At 39.1% G+C, this 18,860-nt stretch overlaps 1 protein-coding gene across 1 annotated transcript in view; it reads right to left on the bottom strand.

Moving 5' to 3' along the window:
• TSPAN13 (tetraspanin 13) overlaps positions 1–18,860 on the bottom strand; it is a 38,256-nt gene that overhangs the window by 10,741 nt on the left and 8,655 nt on the right. Inside the window, exons 2-3 of the mRNA XM_010862170.1 lie at positions 1,062–1,229; positions 11–91 (exon numbers count right to left, since the gene is read on the bottom strand). Coding sequence (XP_010860472.1) covers positions 11–91; positions 1,062–1,229 — 249 coding nt within the window. The remainder of the gene's footprint in view (positions 1–10; positions 92–1,061; positions 1,230–18,860) is intronic.

Genomic DNA, 18,860 nt, shown 5'->3' with positions numbered 1-18,860 from the left:
CCTTGCTTACCTGTTGCTCCTGGTTCAGGGCTAAACAAGCACATGATACTGAAAACTGGACAATGAATACAAGCAAGAGAATAATCATGTACTGAGAATCAAAGTTAAGTATATTTCTGGAAATATTTAGAATAACATCAAACAGAGGTACTGACAACTTCACATGCACCAAAAGGAAGCCACCTAGAACACAGAATAAGGGCACTTGGAGAAACTTCAAAAAGAAAACATGTAATTTTTATTTTGATAAAACACTGCAGGTATAATTACCTAGAAAAAGACTAACTTCAATAATTACTTAAATGCTTTCTGTCATAGAGAACAGACTTGTGCTGCCAAGGGGAAGGGGAGTACAAAGGGATGGCTTTGGAGTTTGGGATTAGCAGATGCAAGCTGTTACCTACATAAGAATGAATAAACAACAAGGTCCTATTGTATAGTACAGGGAGTTATATTCGATATCTTGTGATAAGCCATAATGGAAAAGAATGTGAAAAAAAATACGTATGATATGTGTATAAGTGAGTCACTTTGCTGTACAGCAGAAATTAAACACAACATTTAAATCAACTATACTTCAATAACATTAAAAATAAATAATAGCTGATCCATTGTAATTTCATTTAGATTAAAATAAAAATTGTTACATAGAAAAAGCAGGAAGTAAGTATAGATAAATGTATGCAAGCTTTCTGAATATCGAGTCTTAAAAAAATCACTGAGAAATTCTCAACCTAATATTAAAGACTTGGAAAGGATCTAGAGGCCCCTGAATCAGTTAAATGTAATGCTGAATTTGCAACATACACGTAGGACGATACTGAACTTGCAGGATACATTCTTCACGATGTGAAAAGAAGAGAGCATATGTAAACATACAGTAACTTAACTAAGAAACGTTCCTAATATTGGTTGAGCAAATACACATAATGCTGGCCAGGAGCTGCTGTCTGACAATTCATCTCCTGATGGTAATTTTAAGTTAGGGTTACAAAAAGACTAATCGACAAGGTAAGAACAAACCCAGTGGGGGTAAAACTCCCAGTTGTAAAAAAGGATACAAAAAAAAGCAACACCTGATGGTGTTTCACAGCTCCAATCAGCCCCACTAAAGCGATCAGGAACAAGAAGATGCCAACTGCGATGACCACGCCAACCACACGGAGACTGGAAATCAACCCGAAGCCGATGCCCCATGCAGCAATTCCAATCAGAAGCAGGCTAACCAACTGCAAAAATCACCACAAAGGGCAGTGAGGAGGGAGAGGAAGGGGCAGGAAAAAGAAAGAGGAGAAATGCCAACTTATATATTAACATCAAGGACATCCTTCAGGCATCTGCTTAGTATCTTACGAATGACTGCTAACACTCGATACTGGAATACACATGTGATCTCATTATAGTGCTGTTTTAACAAGTATTAATCCTCAGACATGCTTTTAAAAAACAATCATCTATAGTGTGGAGCCTCAGAGGCCGTCTGGTTTACTAAACCTAAATGATTTCTATTTAAGCTTTTGAACTAACAGCATATTTAAAACTGCTAGACACCAATATATCTCCATCTGACACACTTGTTTCCTCATGTGGAAATCACATATCTTTCCTTCAAAGCCCAGAACAAGTGAACTTCTCTGGGGTGTCTTCCTAAGTCCCCAACAAACCAAATTCATTTCTCAAATCTCTGAGCAATCTCTGTTCTTCCAATGTGGTTCTACTCTCTTCATCACATTAACACTCTGATTCCAAGCTTGTCTCTCATAGGGGTCTGTGAACAACTTAGAGACCCCATCTTTTCACCTCTCTGTATTGCCCACACCTATCACAGAACTTGACCCTTGGAACAGTCAAAAATATCTTGCAGAACTGTCGCTGAAATGAACTGCTTTAGATATCATTAGCATTCAAATATAGAGAGAAACTTCTAAAACTTTTAGGACGAAAAGAGTGTTAAGAGATTTTAGCTACATTACTTAAACATGGCATTCTGAGTAAGAAGAAATTATTTGACATCCCAACCACTTAATTTGTATTATAAAACAAAGTCAAGTGTAAGAGGTAAACACATGCCTCAATCGGTCATTACCATTCAAAGTTACAGCTACTTCTTTAAAATAACACTTAAATAGCATGTCATATTAAGATTATAATCAATTGATAGAAGACACAGCTTCAGTAGGTATGTGGGAAGGGTGGGGATGGGGGTGGAGCAGGAAAGAGAGAGGATCTTCAAGTCACTCAAGTGCTAACCATTTCCTGGAGCAACTTGACAGTTTTTAATACCTTGCTGGGAGAAATAGAAGTATGTAAAATAAACTTTCTAGCACCACTTTGAGGCCTAATAAACTTTGTCTTGAAATACAAAATAAGTCAATACTCATTCAAATGATTCTTTACTGAAACGTATAATTTTTTATACATGTAGTCGTTTATCAGACACACATTTTAAATGTCTTGGTACATAAAAATTCTTAACATGTGTAGACATATGAGTAAAATGGCTAAATAACAGCAGCTGTTTGTATTTTTATCCACTTATGATAAAGCAGCAAAACTTGGGAACAAAAGCAACCATCTGTAGTACGACAGGACTGAGTTACGGAGTTACATGGACCTAGTGGTCTCCATCATGTACACACAGGAAGCTTTGTTTTCAGAAGGAGAAAAAGAGGAAAAACTTCTCACAAACACTCATTTTCTCAACTGCTGCTTCTCAGCAGATCCATCTGCATCTGACTCTCTTATCACCTCATTCGCAGCCTTCTCAAACTTCAGACTCTCTTGGATGGACAAAAAGTCCTCGGCCCCATCACAAGTGAGCTTATTTCTGACTTTGTTGTATCCAAATATAACACATTTCCTTTCACGAGGTGTGAAAGGCAGAAGCCTGGAGGAGGTGTCAAGGAAGGAGAGGGCGATGCTGCTGGACGGGCCTCGCCTCCATGAGGGGAGAGGGTGACGCTTAGCATCCACATCGCATGGTGGGAAGAAACACTGAAGATGGTCCACATGCTCAACACATCAGACTGACCTGCTGCATCAGTCGGGGTTCTCCAGAGAAACAGAACCAAGAAGATACATATCGAGAGAGAAACAGAGGAGATTTATTACAAGGAACGGGCTTATGTAACTGTACGGGCTAGAAAGTCCGCAATGTGCAGAGCAGGATGACAGGTTGGAAATTCTGGCAGGATTTCTAAGATGCCATTTTGAGACAAAATCCCTTCTCCTTTAGGAAACCCAGTTCTTGTTCTTAATGCTTTCATATTTCATATCATACATGAGGCCCACAATTACTGAAAGTCAACTGAGTGTAAATGTTAATCACCTCTAAAAAATACCTTCAGAGCAACTTCTAGACGGATGTCTGAAAAAAACACCTTGCAATCACAGCACAGCCAAGTTTTCTGTAAAATTAACCAGCACTCACCAGCTTCAAGTCCTGTGTGTGATGCCTGTTTATTCAATTAAATTCTGGGGCAGGACATTTACTCTGTATTTCTTTGAGTTTTAGGGCCAAAAAGATCGGAATCATGAATAACATGATACATAAAATTCTTCTAATCCATAGTTTTGAAGAATCCTTTTGGGAATCATCCCAAATCCTTAATGATATTAATGAAATTCTTGCCACAAGTTAAATATTCATCAACAAATGCTTGGTGCCCACTATATACCGGAAGCCAGAGACAAGATGCCCCTACAAAAACAAAGGTTGGCAAGCTTACTCTGTAAAGAGCCAGAGAGTTGCCATCTGGCTTTATGGAACACACAGGCTCTGCCATAATTATTCAATCATAACACAAAAGCAGCAACTGATAATACATAAATGAAACAGCAGGGTTATGTTCCAATGACACTTCATTTACAGATACTGAGACTTAAATTCATATTATTTTCATGTGGAACAAAATATTCTTCTCTTGATTTTTCTCAACCATTTAAAAATGTAAAAACTTAACTTTATTGAGGCTTTCAAGGTCTAAGTCAAAGATGTCTCTTGGTAAATGTCACATAGCACTTGAAAATATGTGGGTTATTTTCAAACATCTTTTGATATTGATTTCTAACATAATTACACAGTGATAAGAGAATAGACTCTGTATGAGTTCAAAACCTTTAGGCCATGAAGTCTTTGCACCTTGTTTTATGGCCCTGGATATGTTCCAGTGTCTCTTGGCTTATAGTCTATGGGAACTTAAAATAGAATCTGTATCCTGCTGTTGTGTGAAAAATCTTAATTATGTTGAATTGGGTCATAGAGCTTTTCAAGTCTACTATATCCTTCTATGTTTCTGTCTATTCACTCTTAGTTTTTGAGAGTTTGATATTGAAACTCCAACTAAAACAATCTTAATTTATCTACTTAAACTGTAATATATAATGGAACTATATGTTACATTGTTCTGTATTTTCCAAGTCTCCTGTAAATGTGTTATCATACTTTCATAATTTAAAAAATAAAAAGAAAGAAGAAAAAAATTGTTTTAATAAAATAAAAATGTACAATCATTCTTATTTGGCAGATTGCACAATTACAAGCACTGTAATGGATGTGACTCACGGGCTGCAGTTTCCTGACTTTCATTCTAGAATTCAACATAGGAGAGAATGAAAAAATCACAGTGGTACAGACCATTGCTATGTCAGAGATAGTTTACAAGGTGGGCCAGAATATAGAATAATCAACAAACAACAAAAAAATCCAGATAGATAGAATAAGCCAAAGATTGCAAAGAAAGAGTAAGGCAGCAGATAGTAGGCCAAAAAAAATGACCCCAACTGAATACTACCATACGAAGCAAAAGAATGAATATTATATCGTATGGCAAAAGATGTCACTAAGTTAAGGGTCTAAAAAGGAGAACCTTATCTTGGATTATCAGGTGGTGTCTAAACGTCATAACAAGCGTCTTTGTAAGAGAGAGGCATATATGTATAATTATGGCTGATTCACACTGTTGTATGGCAGAAATCAGCACAGCACTGCAAAGCAATATTCCTCCAATTAAAAAATAACGCCCCCCCCAAAAAAAAGAGTTGCAGAGGGAGATTACAGAGACACAGAAAGGAGACAGCAATACAAAGAGGCAAAGGGTGATGAGCCCACAAGCCAAGGAATGCTGGCCTCCACCAGAAAATAGAAGAGGCAAGAAGGCAAGTAACGGATTCTCCCCTGGGGCTTCAGAGGGCGTGCAATCCTGTTGACTTTAAATATCTGGCCTCTCGAACTGTTAGAATAAATCTTTTGTTTTTAAGCCACCATGTTTGTGGTCGTTTGTCACAGCAACCCACACAGCACACACAAAACAATTCACACATTTGGAAACAATAAGTCAGGAACATCTGTTAAAGAAATCTGCCTGATATTTCATCACTAACATAATCCCCACCATAGAGCTGGAGTGAAGTATTTAGCTATTCCTGTCAGGACCCTCCCAACAAACCAAATCCTTTATTTAGAACACCAGCATTTTAGCAATAGGAGAAAACTGTTCTCTGCTCTCTCAGCTAGCCAACTTACAAGCTCATTAACAATGAGAATCTTTTGCCCTTTGGAAAATAAAACCTGCAACTAAAAGGGGGTGGGGGTGGGGTGGGTAGAGCACTTTATCACTTCCATAAGAAGTTCTAACTCCCAGACTAGACATTATGTGGTTACTGAATATATTATCTAGAACATTCACAAGCATCTCTGCTCTGGTTTTTTTCCTCTAGATGTGTGCTCAGTCATGTCTGACTCTTTGCAACCCTATGGACTGTAGCCCGTCAAGCTCCTCTGTCTATCGCTTTCTCCAGGCAAGAATACTGGAGTGGGTAACCATTCCCTTCTCCAGGGTATTTTTCCAACCCAGGGATCGAACCTGTGTCTCCTACGTCTCCTGCATTGGCAGGTGGATTCTTTACCACTGCACCACCTCAGAAGCCTTCTATGAACCTCTCTGTCAAGAATATTCCTCACCAAGTTCACTCTGCTGTATCTTTAATATAGTTTTAGTCTATCTTCATCACTGACACTAGGCACCTCTCCTTCAAAAACATTTGAGAGGGTATATCAGTTTCCTATTATTGCTTTAACAAATTAGCACAAGCTTAGTGGCTTAAAACACCACAAAAGCACACTCTTATAATTCTAGAGGTCAGAAGTCCAACATGGGTCTTACTAAGCTAAAATACTGGTGTCAGTAACACTTCATGCCTTCTGAAATCTCTAGGGAAGAACCTGTTTCTTTGCCTTTTTCAGATTTTTTTTCAGTGACATCTTTTATTTCACTGTTGCTTCAAAATTGTCTTTAAAACTAAGCACACAGAGAAACAAAGCCTAGAAATGAATGGGCTGTGTGTTCACAGAAATAAAAACACCGCACGGTATGTGCTAGTAGGTTTGCTCGGAAGACAAAGAATGGAAGTCACAAGATCAAGTAGCTATCTTATGGAGTTCTAAGAAAAAAAGATTATTCTATATTCAAATGCAAGTTTAAATATTTCCTCTTCAGTTGTCGTTCTAGCAAAACCAATGCAGCAGCACAAAAGAAGAAAAAGAGAGAAAAAAGAAAAAACAAAGAAAGAAACAAAACAGAAAAACACACATTAGCATCAAAGGTCAACACAAGGTCAAAGGTGAGAGTTCAAGCATCAGAGAAGCTGAAGAGACAGGGATTCTAGAAGCCACCTGAACTCCCTGGCCTATATACTCTCTTCCTCCATCTTCAAAGCCAGCTGTGCTGTATCTTCAAATTTCTCAGACTGCAACTTGCTTCTCTAAGTATATCACCTTCTTTGAGTATAAGCCACCTATATCCCTCTTATACAGACCTTTGTGATTACATAGGGCTCCCCCAGGTAATCTAGAATAATCACTCCATCTCAATATGCTTAATTTAATCACATCTTCAAAGCCTCTTTTGTTATACAAGGTCACATAGTCACAGCTTCTAAGGATGAGGATGTGTATCTTGAGGGGAGAGGAGTATCAGCCTTCCACAGAGGGTTCTGGGAACAGGGGCAACTGAGTCACCCACATAACTGAATCCTTCCTGCTACACATAATTTAAAATATCAAAAAGAGACGTCACATTTTATTTAAATATATAGCTGACTGCTGAGAAACTATGGGAAATTCCCACAGGCCAGAAAGAAAAGGAGAACTGAAAAGCAGAATAGCAAGCATACAACTGGCACCATGGGGCCATGAGAAAGTGGAAAGGAATTCCCAGATCAGAACATCACTGAAGGGGAAGGACCTGGGTTTTAAACCAGGCAGACATGAGAAGTGGAACCAAGACCCAGGTTTGTCTAGACCTCCAGAGCGCTGTATTTTCAGTATAAAAGGTCACAGAAAAATTACACCACCACCCTCAGGAAGACAGTAAAAATTTTTGAACCTCTTCAAAATCTGCAAGAAAGAGAAACTCCAAGGCTAAATGTACATTCTCTAGGAAGGCAGGAATCTTCAAGCCCAGCCATTCACATGAAAGCAGATCACAGGCAGTGATGGCATTTAGAGGAGGAAAATCAAGAAAGCAAATTCAAAATGACTCAGGAGGGACACTTTTGAATCTCAGCCCTCACACCATTCCCCAAAAAATAAATAAATGAAAACTTTGTTGTCAATCTAAAACTCACAAAACATGTAAGGAAAAAAAAATCTATCACGAGAGATGCAACAAACACAGCAAAAGGCAAAGAATTAGAGCTCCAAAGAACTTGGGGTAATAGGACCAACTGAATGAGATTAAAATTCATATGTTTAAATAATGGCTAAATTACATAAATAAATAAATAAAAGAAGGAATAAAAACAATATGGGAAAAGCAAAGCTCTATTTAAAAATGCAGACTTAAAAAAGAGCCAGACAGAGCCAATCTAAAGAAAGCAGAAAGAAGTGAAACATACCATACAAAGGATAAGTAAAACTTCATTTGTTGACATGCCTTCAACAAATTGTTTTTTAAGAAAAAGAACAAGAGTAAGTTCCTCCAAATTTCCTTAACTGAAAAGAACAGCTATCAAGAAAGCAAAGTAAAAATCATACTCAATGGAAAAACCTGAGAAACATTTCTTTCAAAATTCAGGAGACAAGGGTGCCAGCCATCGCCACTTCTATTAAGCACTGGGGTAGAGGTCTTAGGAGGATTCATTTCGATGTTTGGCAAAACTAATACAATATTGTAAAGTTTAAAAATAAAATTAAATTAAAAAGAAAAAAAAAAGAAAACAGAGCTAAACAGAAAAAAAAAAAAAGAGTGAAAATGGCACAAAGATGAAGGATAAACACAGCTGTGGTTATTAAAATTAATGAGAATATCTATACAGGAAATCCAAAAGACTGTAAATACTATTAAAATTAGTAAGAACCAGAAAAGCTGCTAGAACTAGGATCACCATCACAAAAATCAACAGCATGCTGATGCACCTCCAAATCTTTTAATGTATTTCTTTAAATGCAATTTCTAATAGGTTCCTAAAATATAAGGTGCATACAAACAAACAGGGAAACCTAGGGTGTTGCAATTCATGGGGTCATAAAGAGTCAGACATGATCTGGTGACTAAAGAACAACAACAACAACATAAACAAATCTAACAGAAGTATTAAAAGATGTCCATGGAGAAAACCGTGAAATGAAGAACATGAAAAAGACCTAAATTAAATGAAGAGATGTATGTTCACGGTTGGGAACACTCATTATAATAAGGCATCAATTCACCTCCTATTTAGCCTACAAATTTCATGTATTTCTAGTCAAAGTCTCACTAGGTTTTAGATCATTTATACCATGATCCATCAAGTTACATGGAAGAATAAATGTCATCAAAGAGCTAGGAACATTTTTAAGATTAAGGACCAAGCCTGTGGCTGTTGCATTTTTTCTCAGCCCAGCTACAGTATCACTAGCACAGTGCATAAGAAATGCTTCTAGTGGCAAACCAACCTTTGTCAATGGCTACGTTTAAGTGTCCCAAATTTTACCTTTGTTATTGCTTTTACCATGCTCTGCAAAACCTGAGCCTGGCTCTACAGTTTTTGGATCTATTTTAATTAGTAAATTTAAATATATAAACAAAACTAAAAGGACTAAAGAAGTTAAAAATAATCCAAACAAATATCAGAATTTATTATAGTAGTTTGGTAATCAAAATCAAGTAACTAAACAAACAACAATGCAGACTTGAAGAGATATGGAATTCTAAATCAATATGGAAATAGTCGTTAATTAACAGCTTTTTCACAATTACTTTCCCATTTTGAAAAATAGTAGTAGGAATCCCTACCTCACACCATAGCTTTAAAGCCCAAATCTAAAAAGCAAAACTTAAACTTTGCGGGGGAAAGTACAGAATAATGTTTTGCCTTTGTGGTTAAAGACAATTCTTAAACAGGACTGCCCAAAAGCACATATAATACAAATATGGCATTTACTATATACACGAAGTATTCAAAATGTTTTACATTTACTAACTAATGGGCTTCCCTGGTGGCTCAGATGGTAAAGAATCTGCCTGGAATGCAGGAGACCTGAATTCAATCCCTGGGTTTGGAAGATCTGGAGAAGGGAATGGCAACCCATTTCAGTATTCTTGCCTGGAGAATCCCATGGACAGAGGAGCCTGATGGGCCATAGTCCATGGCGTTGCCAAGAGTCAGATATGAGTGAGTGACTAACACACACACACACAATCTTCACAACAACACTAAGAGGTATGCAGTACTACTGCCTCGCTTTTCCAAGTGGGGAAAGTTGTGCACAGAGATGTTAAGAAAGTAGCCCAAGGTTACACAGCAAGGAAGACACAGAACTAGGATATGAATCCTTGTTCTTACCTACCAAACTAGAAATCACATTAAAATTGTAAATTCTATATAATAAAAAAACACCAGACAAATGTAGGATATGCCTAGGACTAGAGGATATTTCCAGCACACACATATATATTAAAGAACACCTACAAATCAATTTAAAAAAAAACAATAAACACATTGAAAAATGGTCAAAGATAATAAGAGGCAGTTCACTGTAGAAGAATCCAAAAGGCCAATCAACAAATGAAAGATGTTAAATCTCATTATATATCAGGAAAACAAAAATTAGAACAATGAGGTACTCACTAGTGAACTTCATAGCAGATCTCACATTCACTAGGTTGGTAAAAATTAAGCCTGATGACATCACAATGCAGAGACCCTAGAACTTACATTCAAGCAGAAGTGAAAAAAAAAAAAAAGAAGTGTAAATTATTGCAGTCACTTTACAGAACAACTTTGTGGTACCTCAAAAGGTTACACAGCCTTGACGTACTCCTTTTCCTATTTGGAACCAGTCTGTTGCTCCATGTCCAGTTCTAACTGTGGCTTCCTGACCTGCATACAGATTTCTCAAGAGGCAGATCAGGTGGTCTGGTATTCCCATCTCTTTCAGAATTTTCCACAGTTTATTCTGATCCACACAGTCAAAGGCTTTGGCATAGTCAATAAAGCAGAAATAGATGTTTTTCTGGAACTCTCTTGCTTTTTCCATGATCCAGCGGATGTTGGCAATTTGATCTCTGGTTCCTCTGCCTTTTCTAAAACCAGCTTGAACATCAGGAAGTTCACAGTTCACGTATTGCTGAAGCCTGGCTTGGAGAATTTTGAGCGTGACCTTACTAGCATGTGAGATGAGTGCAATTGTGTGGTAGTTTGAGCATTCTTTGGCATTGCCTTTCTTTGTGATCAGAATGAAAACTGACCTTTTCCAGTCCTGTGGCATGGAACAACAGACTGGTTCCAAATAGGAAAAGGAGTACATCAAGGCTGTATATTGTCCCCCTGCTTATTTAACTTATATGCAGAGTACATCATGAGAAAGAAACGCTGGACTGGAAGAAACACAAGCTGGAATCAAGATTGCCGAGAGAAATATCAATAACCTCAGATATGCAGATGATACCACCCTTATGGCAGAAAATGAAGAGGAACTAAAAAGCCTCTTGATGAAAGTGAAAGAGGAGAGTGAAAAAGTTGGCTTAAAGCTCAACATTCAGAAAACGAAGATCATGGCATCCGGTTCCATCACTTCATGGCAAATAGATGGGGAAACAGTGGAAACAGTGTCAGACTTCATTTTTTTGGGCTCCAAAATCACTGCAGATGGTGACCGCAGCCATGAAATTCAAAGACGCTTACTCCTTGGAAGGAAAGTTATGACCAACCTAGATAGCATATTCAAAAGCAGAGACATTACTTTGCCAACAAAGGTCTGTCTAGTCAAGGCTATGGTTTTTCCAGTGGTCATGTATGGATGTGAGAGTTGGACTGTGAAGAAGGCTGAGCACCGAAGAATTGATGCTTTTGAATTGTGTTGTTGGAGAAGACTCTTGAGAGTCCCTTGGACTGCAAGGAGATCCAACCAGTCCATTCTGAAGGAGATCAGCCCTGGGTGTTCTTTGGAAGGAATGATGCTAAAGCTGAAACTACAGTACTTTGGCCACCTCATGCGAAGAGTTGTTTCATTGGAAAAGACTCTGATGCTGGGAGGGATTGGGGGCAGGAGGAGAAGGGGACAACAGAGGTTGAGATGGCTGGATGGCATCACTGACTCGATGGATGTGAGTCTGAGTGAACTCCGGGAGTTGGTGATGGACAGGGAGGCATGGCGTGCTGTGATTCATGGGGTCAGAAAGAGTCGGATGCGACTGAGCGACTGAACTGAACTGATGTGTCTCTTACTAAACTAGCAATTCTGCTTTTAGGCTAATATCCAAGAAAAATGCCCCTGTCCCCAGCCATACATATATGTATCAGGATTTTGCTGCAGCCTTGTTTGAAATAGTAAAAAATTTTAAAAAATCTCAAACACCATAACTAAGGATTTCACAAACTCTAGTGTGATCACACAGTAGAATACAAGTGTTAATCTATTTCTAGTAAATCTAGAAATGCCAAACATAAAAATGGAACAAACTGAATATAGATAAAACAGATCATTTATAAAAATTTTCAAACACAGAAACAACACTATATAGTCTTTGTGGTTGATTAACAGATCAAATGGTCATATAGTTATATAAACGTGTGTAGAAATGACATATGTAGATTTTAGGGTAGTAAGTACTTTTGGTGAGGGCTGGGAAAGGGAATGGACAGTGGGCCTTTAACTGTACTATAGCTTTTAGCCTTTTAAAAAGAGAGAGGGAATTCCTTGGGGCTCCAGTGGTTAAGACTTCATTTTCCAATGCACCGAGTACAGGTTTGATCTTGGTGGTCAGGGAGCTCAGCTCACACATGCCTCATGGCCAAAAACCCAAAACATAAAGTGGAAGCAATATTGCAACAAATTCAAAGAAGACTTTAAAAAGGAGAGAGAGACAGAGCAAAATACTAAGTTTGTAAAATCAGTCTGTTGGGCTCAGGAGAGTATACCATATTATTTTCTGTGCATATGAAACATTTCCTAATTAAAAGTAGCTTGAAGATGTAACAGCCCCCTTCTTGCCGCTGCTACTGCTGCTAAGTCGCTTCAGTCATGTCCGACTCTGTGTGACCCCACACAGGAGCCCACCAGGCTCCTCTGTCTCCGAGATTCTCCAGGCAAGAACACTGGAGTGGGTTGCCATTTCCTTCTCCAGTGCGTGAAAGTGAAGTCGCTCAGTCGTGCCCGACTCTTAGCGACCCCATGGACTGCAGCCCACCAGGCTCCTCCGTCCATGGGATTTTCCAGGCAAGAGTACTGGGGTGGGTGCCGTTGCCTTCTCCGGCCCCCTTCTTACTGTGACACTAAAACTAAATTCTTCTGCTTTGCTTTCTTCTGTCAATTGGTCCAATTTGCCTCATGCAGCCTTCATTCACACTATTCCCCAAACACAGCTACTTATATCAAGGTAGTCTCATTTGTCTCAAATATTTCACATCAGTTCCCATCTGCGCATCTCCAGGTACGCTCCACATCCTCCCCTACAAAGTGCTGCCATTTAGGAAAATGGAAGCCTTGCAAGTGAAGGTGGTACAGAAGTCAAGGCAGCAGGCAGCCGCTTGTTGAATCTTTACTTGTCTATCACACTTTGGTAGACGCACATGTGAAACTTGATACCACCTATCATTTCCCTTAGGTACCCATATCCTAAACCCACACACATGCACACACACACACACAAATATACACTCTCATTTGTAACATGGAAGACCACTTAGATTTAACTATCCAACCTAAAACAAGTCTGGGATTTATTACTACAAAGGTAAAACTGTCCAAACATAAACTTATTTAAGTGACTCAATTTTCTGATAAATCCCCAAAGTATGTGTTTTTTTAATTAAAAAATTGAGAACAACATAAATGTTTTCTTGTGTGTGTGACTGCAGTTTCCAATACATTATAGCAAAAATCCCTCAAGTCCTCATAATTAACTGTTTAAATTAGAAATAACATCTAAAAGTTATGATATGCTTCTAATTAGATTTGATTACCAGTGTGTCTTTAACTTTTAAAGATAATAAAGAAGCAATTTATTTCTGAGTAGTAGTAATTGCATGTTACGGTTGGTTTGTAATTTTGAAGAGAATGGGATTATGTAAAAGTCTACCGAATGAGTGATATAAAAATTATTGATTCCCATAAAACTACTTCTAAGTGTATAATTAAAAAGCCTATTTGTCACTAGAACCTGGTAGACAAAGGAACTGCAAGAATTTTTTGTTTAACAACAACAACAATTTCCTTATGAGATCAATTGTAATAGAAAGTAAATTTAGACCTATGACAAATAGTTTCCTTCCTTTGGGAGACAGAAGGCTGATAAAAACAAATTACAGATCTGTTAACTTGTTGATAGTGATTTTTTTTATGAGCAGGAAGCGCCAACCTTTCCTGTTTTCTCTTTAAAACAAAGAAAAGTGAATACACAAGAAAAGCTTTTAAGAGAGTGCAAAGGCTAAAATGAAAGGCCATACCAAGGCAAGATTATAAAAGTGTCTACAACTGGCATTGCTTTCTGAAGCAAATGCTTAAAAGAAGAGGTCGTGGCAAAACTTCTAGCGCACACATGACAGATTTTGATGAAGGAGGGTGTCAGTGGCACAAAGTTATCTGGCCAGTGACCTTAACCAAGTCTGTTCATTTTACAGCTGAATAACCCGAGTAGCAAAATGACAGGCTCGGGGACAGAGGCAGAACTGGGGCACACTTCTGTTTGGTGCATTTTTTTATCCTGGTAAGACAATATCATAGTGCCTACCGGACATAGTAGGCATTATGACATAGTGCCTAGGTCATCATAGCAACACAGGTCATTTTTAACTCTGAGATATAATGGCAAAGACAATATTATAATGCATAAGAAATTGTAGGTCTTGCTTCACAGCCAGATCAATATGGGTTTGATTAGCATGTCCTTAACTTACTCCCTAGCAGACCTGGTTGCACAGTTATAAACCAATAGTAAGGTCCTCACTCATACAGCTTTGCTATTAGTTAATTACCAAATCCCGGCTTACTAATTTTGTGATTATTTTTCTTTTACCCAACCTGGAGAATTTGTCATGTATGCTGACATTCATATACAAGTTCACAGTGCATTGCCTGGAGTAGGGGAGCAAAAAATTCTACCCAGGATAAAGAGTTCTCATCTCTGAGATCATTCTAGCAAATAAAATTGCTTAAAACTAATAAACATGCATTTATGCACTTTTTTGGATCAATAACATACAATGCCACTCCAGTAGAAATGTCATGCATAATGTTCTTTATAATCTAGTTTAAGTAGGTATTGAGGCATTAAACCACTGAAACTGAAACTGTTAGTCGCTCAGCCACATCCGACTCCTTGCAACACTTTGGACCGTGGCCCACTAGGCTCCTCTGTCCATGGGATTCTCCAGGCAAGAACACTTAAGTGGGTTACCATTTCCTTCTAGAGTAAGCTTTTCGAATGATGAAGAAGTTGCTAGAACATTCTAGAATTAAGAAGATTCAGGCAAATTTCTGCTCAGAGGACAAAGGATCTTGGTAGAGGACATATGAGGTTTTTACAACCAGCACATATATTTCTTATGAAACTCTTAATCCTGGCGTCTCACTGGCCCTCTCCAGCCAATTCTAGTAGCAGTCATGGTTACTCAGACTCCTGCTCACAGTAGTTGGTCCATGGATTGGGCCCATAAACCCACATGGTTAACTAGTATGTCCCATATGATGATACAGGGATATTGAAAGAGCAAAATAAGGACAATTAAAATTGATTCTGCCAATGGCTTGTCTTATACATGGAAAGTTCCAGCCTTAAAAAGAACCTATGCAGAGGCAAGCTGGGCTGAGAAGTGGACAGAAGGAGCAAGAATTCTGACCTTTTTTGAGCCCCTTGATCCAGCCATACTTGATGATATAATCACTGAATCTTCCAATTATATCTTTTAGGAGTTTGTGCTATCTTCAGTTCAGTTCAGTTCAGTTGCTCAGTCGTGCTCGACTCTTTGCGACCCCATGAATCACAGCATGTCAGGCCTCCCTGTCCATCACCAACTCCCGGAGTTCACTCAGACTCACATCCATCAAGTCAGTGATGCCATCCAGCCATCTCATCCTCTGTCGTCCCCTTCTCCTCCTGCTCCCAATCCTTCCCAGTATCAGAGTCTTTTCCAATGGGTCAACTCTTTGCATGAGGTGGCCAAAGTACTGGAGTTTTAGCTTTAGCATCATTCCTTCCAAAGAACACCCAGGGCTGATCTCCTTTAGAATGGACTGGTTGGATCTCCTTGCAGTCCAAGGGACTCTCAAGAGTCAGAAACACATTAAGTTCATTTATAACTTATAGAGAATTCAGCCTAATACAAGCTTCATCTTGCAAGTGTTTATCATAACTTTTTAATACTTGCAAACTTGCAGTGACTGTCTACCTTCCCTACTATGACCACCTTCCCCACCTAAACTAACTCTAAATCCTTCACTTTGTCAATAGGCTTTAAAAAAAAAAAATTAGTACTCCCTTTAAGCCTAAAAGACCTCTCTGAAACTGGTCCTCTTGGGACCAAACAAGAAGGGAATCAGTGAGCCAGAGAAATGTCCTAGGCCATCATCCTCCTGCTCACACCCTCCCCAGGCCTGAACTCCAGCCTCAACTTTACTGCTGAGCAGGTCAGTGGTTGCCTATAAACTGGGACCAAAGGCTATGTGACAGAAAAGAGGGATCACAAAGGAGGATAAAGAAATCTGAGGGGCTATGTGCAAAGTTTTGAATATGATGAAGGGTTGACAGGTCACGTGTGTGTCACAACTTTATCTCATTTGTACTTTAAATACATGCAGCTTATTGTATTCCATTAATACCGCAATAGAACTGTTCTCTCTCTCACACACACAGCTTTATAAGGAAAAGCATTTTACAGCATCATCCTTTTTCCAGCATGGAACAAAACCTTATACGGAAAGCTGCAAATGTAATTGGGTGACAAGGAAGAAAGCCACACACCAAGGATGGTAGAGCAGGATGACAGAGGAAGACTGGGATGTTGATAACATGCTCACACTGTACACTGGCTCCAGACTACCTCCTCCTAGAGATCTTGCTCCATGAAGACAATAAAGCTTAATTATTATATGAAGCAGAGCAGCTGGGTTTCTGTTAGCTGCCTCTGAACTCTACTCCTAATATAGTGGTCTTTAAAGCCAATAAGATCAGGTCATTCTCATGCTAACTATTTTTTGTTTCTAATCTCAAAATAAAGTCCAAATCCCAGGCTACCTGGGGGCTTCCTCAGGGGCTCAGAGATAGAGAATCTGCCTGCAATGCAGGAGACACAGGAGACGGGGGTTCAATTCCTGGGTTGAGAAGAACCCCTGGAGTCAGACATGGCAACCCACTCCAGTATTCTTGCCTGGAGAATCCCATGGACAAAGAAGCCTGGCAGGCTACAGTCCATGGGGTCACAAAGAGTCAGACACGACTGAAGCAACTGAGCACACACACCCAGACTGACAAATACAAGGGTGTGAAGGGTCTGGATGTCTAGAGGTAATGCATTAGCAACCACTCCCCACCTCCAGCCATACTTTGCATTCTTCTAATGAGTCCTCTCCACTTTGAGTGCCACACAGGCATAGCACATGGTGCCCTGATACTCCTAGCACCTGGCTAAGCGCCTGGTACAGAAGAGGTACTCAAAATATCCTGCGGTCCTAAAGAGCTCATGATCTCACTTATTATACATTAGAGATGCTTATTGCCAAATCTAATCAACAGTTGAGAGGAAGAAATCCAGCTTAGTGATCTTCCAGATTATTCTATCTCTATACAATCTATAAAAGAGTTTCATTCTTTCATCAAATATCCACCACATTGTAGAAACAAGATGCAAAGAGAGACCTGAATCATTTCTAGAGCCCCTACATCTTTTTGAGCTTCCAAATTCTATCAGGGTAAGTGAACTGCTCTGAGGATGAAAGAGGAATGTAGGACCTTTGAAAAAACTGGATGTAACTCTGTAGTTAAATTATTCAAAAATGTTCTGTCAGCACTAGAGCAAGAGAGAGGTTGTGATGATAGTGGAGGGTAAGAAACTTAAAGTGCTAATAAGATTTAAAGGGACTATACCACCAAAATGTAACATGGCATCCACAGATACATGGAAACTAAGGCCCCAGAACCCTCCCTCTCCATGCTCCAACAGTCAGAATGAGGAATTACACTTGACACTGAACTCTCCCTCTGAACTTCTGCCTAACATGGACAACTGAAGAACAATTTTGTGATGACTGAGCATGTATTTCTCTGATGCCAAACATCTGGACACAGATTTGAAAATTCTATAAAAAGTCTGCATATTGCAAAACGCTTAGCTAAATGTTAAGTATTTTGCAATATCCAGACACTTAGTGCTGAAGCCAAGACCTCAATTCTTTGTTTCATTTTCATTCCTCAAATGACACAACGAAGGCTGACGTGCTTTTTGTAATGTTTTTCTTCTCTATGTTCTCCTTGGTGCCGAGCACACTGCTTTATACTTACAGGGCACAAAACGGATAGCATATATGTTATCTGCTGGGGAGAAATTACATAAAGAATTCTAAAGTACGGGATCCTGACTTGCCATCTTCCAAGGATAACTAGTTTAAAGTAGCTCTCACAGCCACCAACAAATTTCCACCACAACTTATATCCTCCTTCTTCAGAATGGTTCTGGGAGACAAGAAGCAGAGTTTTGGGCGAAACAGGCCTGTACTGACTCCTCCATTCAATATACTAGATACCAACCATATGCCAAGGTGGTGCTGTGCATTCAGGAAGGCAGAAGTGATTGGGACATGGTCCTTATTGTTGAGGGGCATACAGTCTAACAAGACAAAATAAAAGGGCAATTGCTTTTTTCAATGACTTCTTCATTGATCAACTTAAGAATCATGTCTGAGCAGCATCTGACACAGATGCTCAACTCTGCCTCTTTAAAACAGCATGCACTTGGCTTCTAAGACACCTGCCTCAACAAGGTTTTCTTCCTACCTGACCAACCATTCCTTCTTAGGCTCCTTTGCTGGCTGCTCATCTCCCAAAACTGTTACCATAACAGAGTCCTTGGTTCAGTTCATGAATCACTACCCTTCTTTACCTCTCCTCCCTAACTGGTTGATTTCATCCAGAAGCAATGCTAAATACTACTCTCTACAATGATGACTTGCTGAATATAAACCTCCAGCTATTCCTCTCCCCTGAACTCCATCATTATTAGTCTACCTGCTATCTGATATCTCTACCTGGGTATCTAATTGGCATCACATCCAATACTGAACCCCTTACTTGCCTTCCAAAGCCCATCCAACTGCAGTCTCCCCATTCCTGTTAATAGCAGATTCAGCCAGCCAGTTGCTTGACTGGCCTCTCTCTCACCTCAAG

Source organism: Bison bison, unplaced genomic scaffold (assembly GCF_000754665.1).
Source record: "Bison bison bison isolate TAMUID 2011002044 unplaced genomic scaffold, Bison_UMD1.0 scf7180017864479, whole genome shotgun sequence".
NCBI classification, from domain to species: domain Eukaryota; kingdom Metazoa; phylum Chordata; class Mammalia; order Artiodactyla; family Bovidae; genus Bison; species Bison bison.
This window is presented reverse-complemented; position numbering and strand designations above follow the sequence as displayed.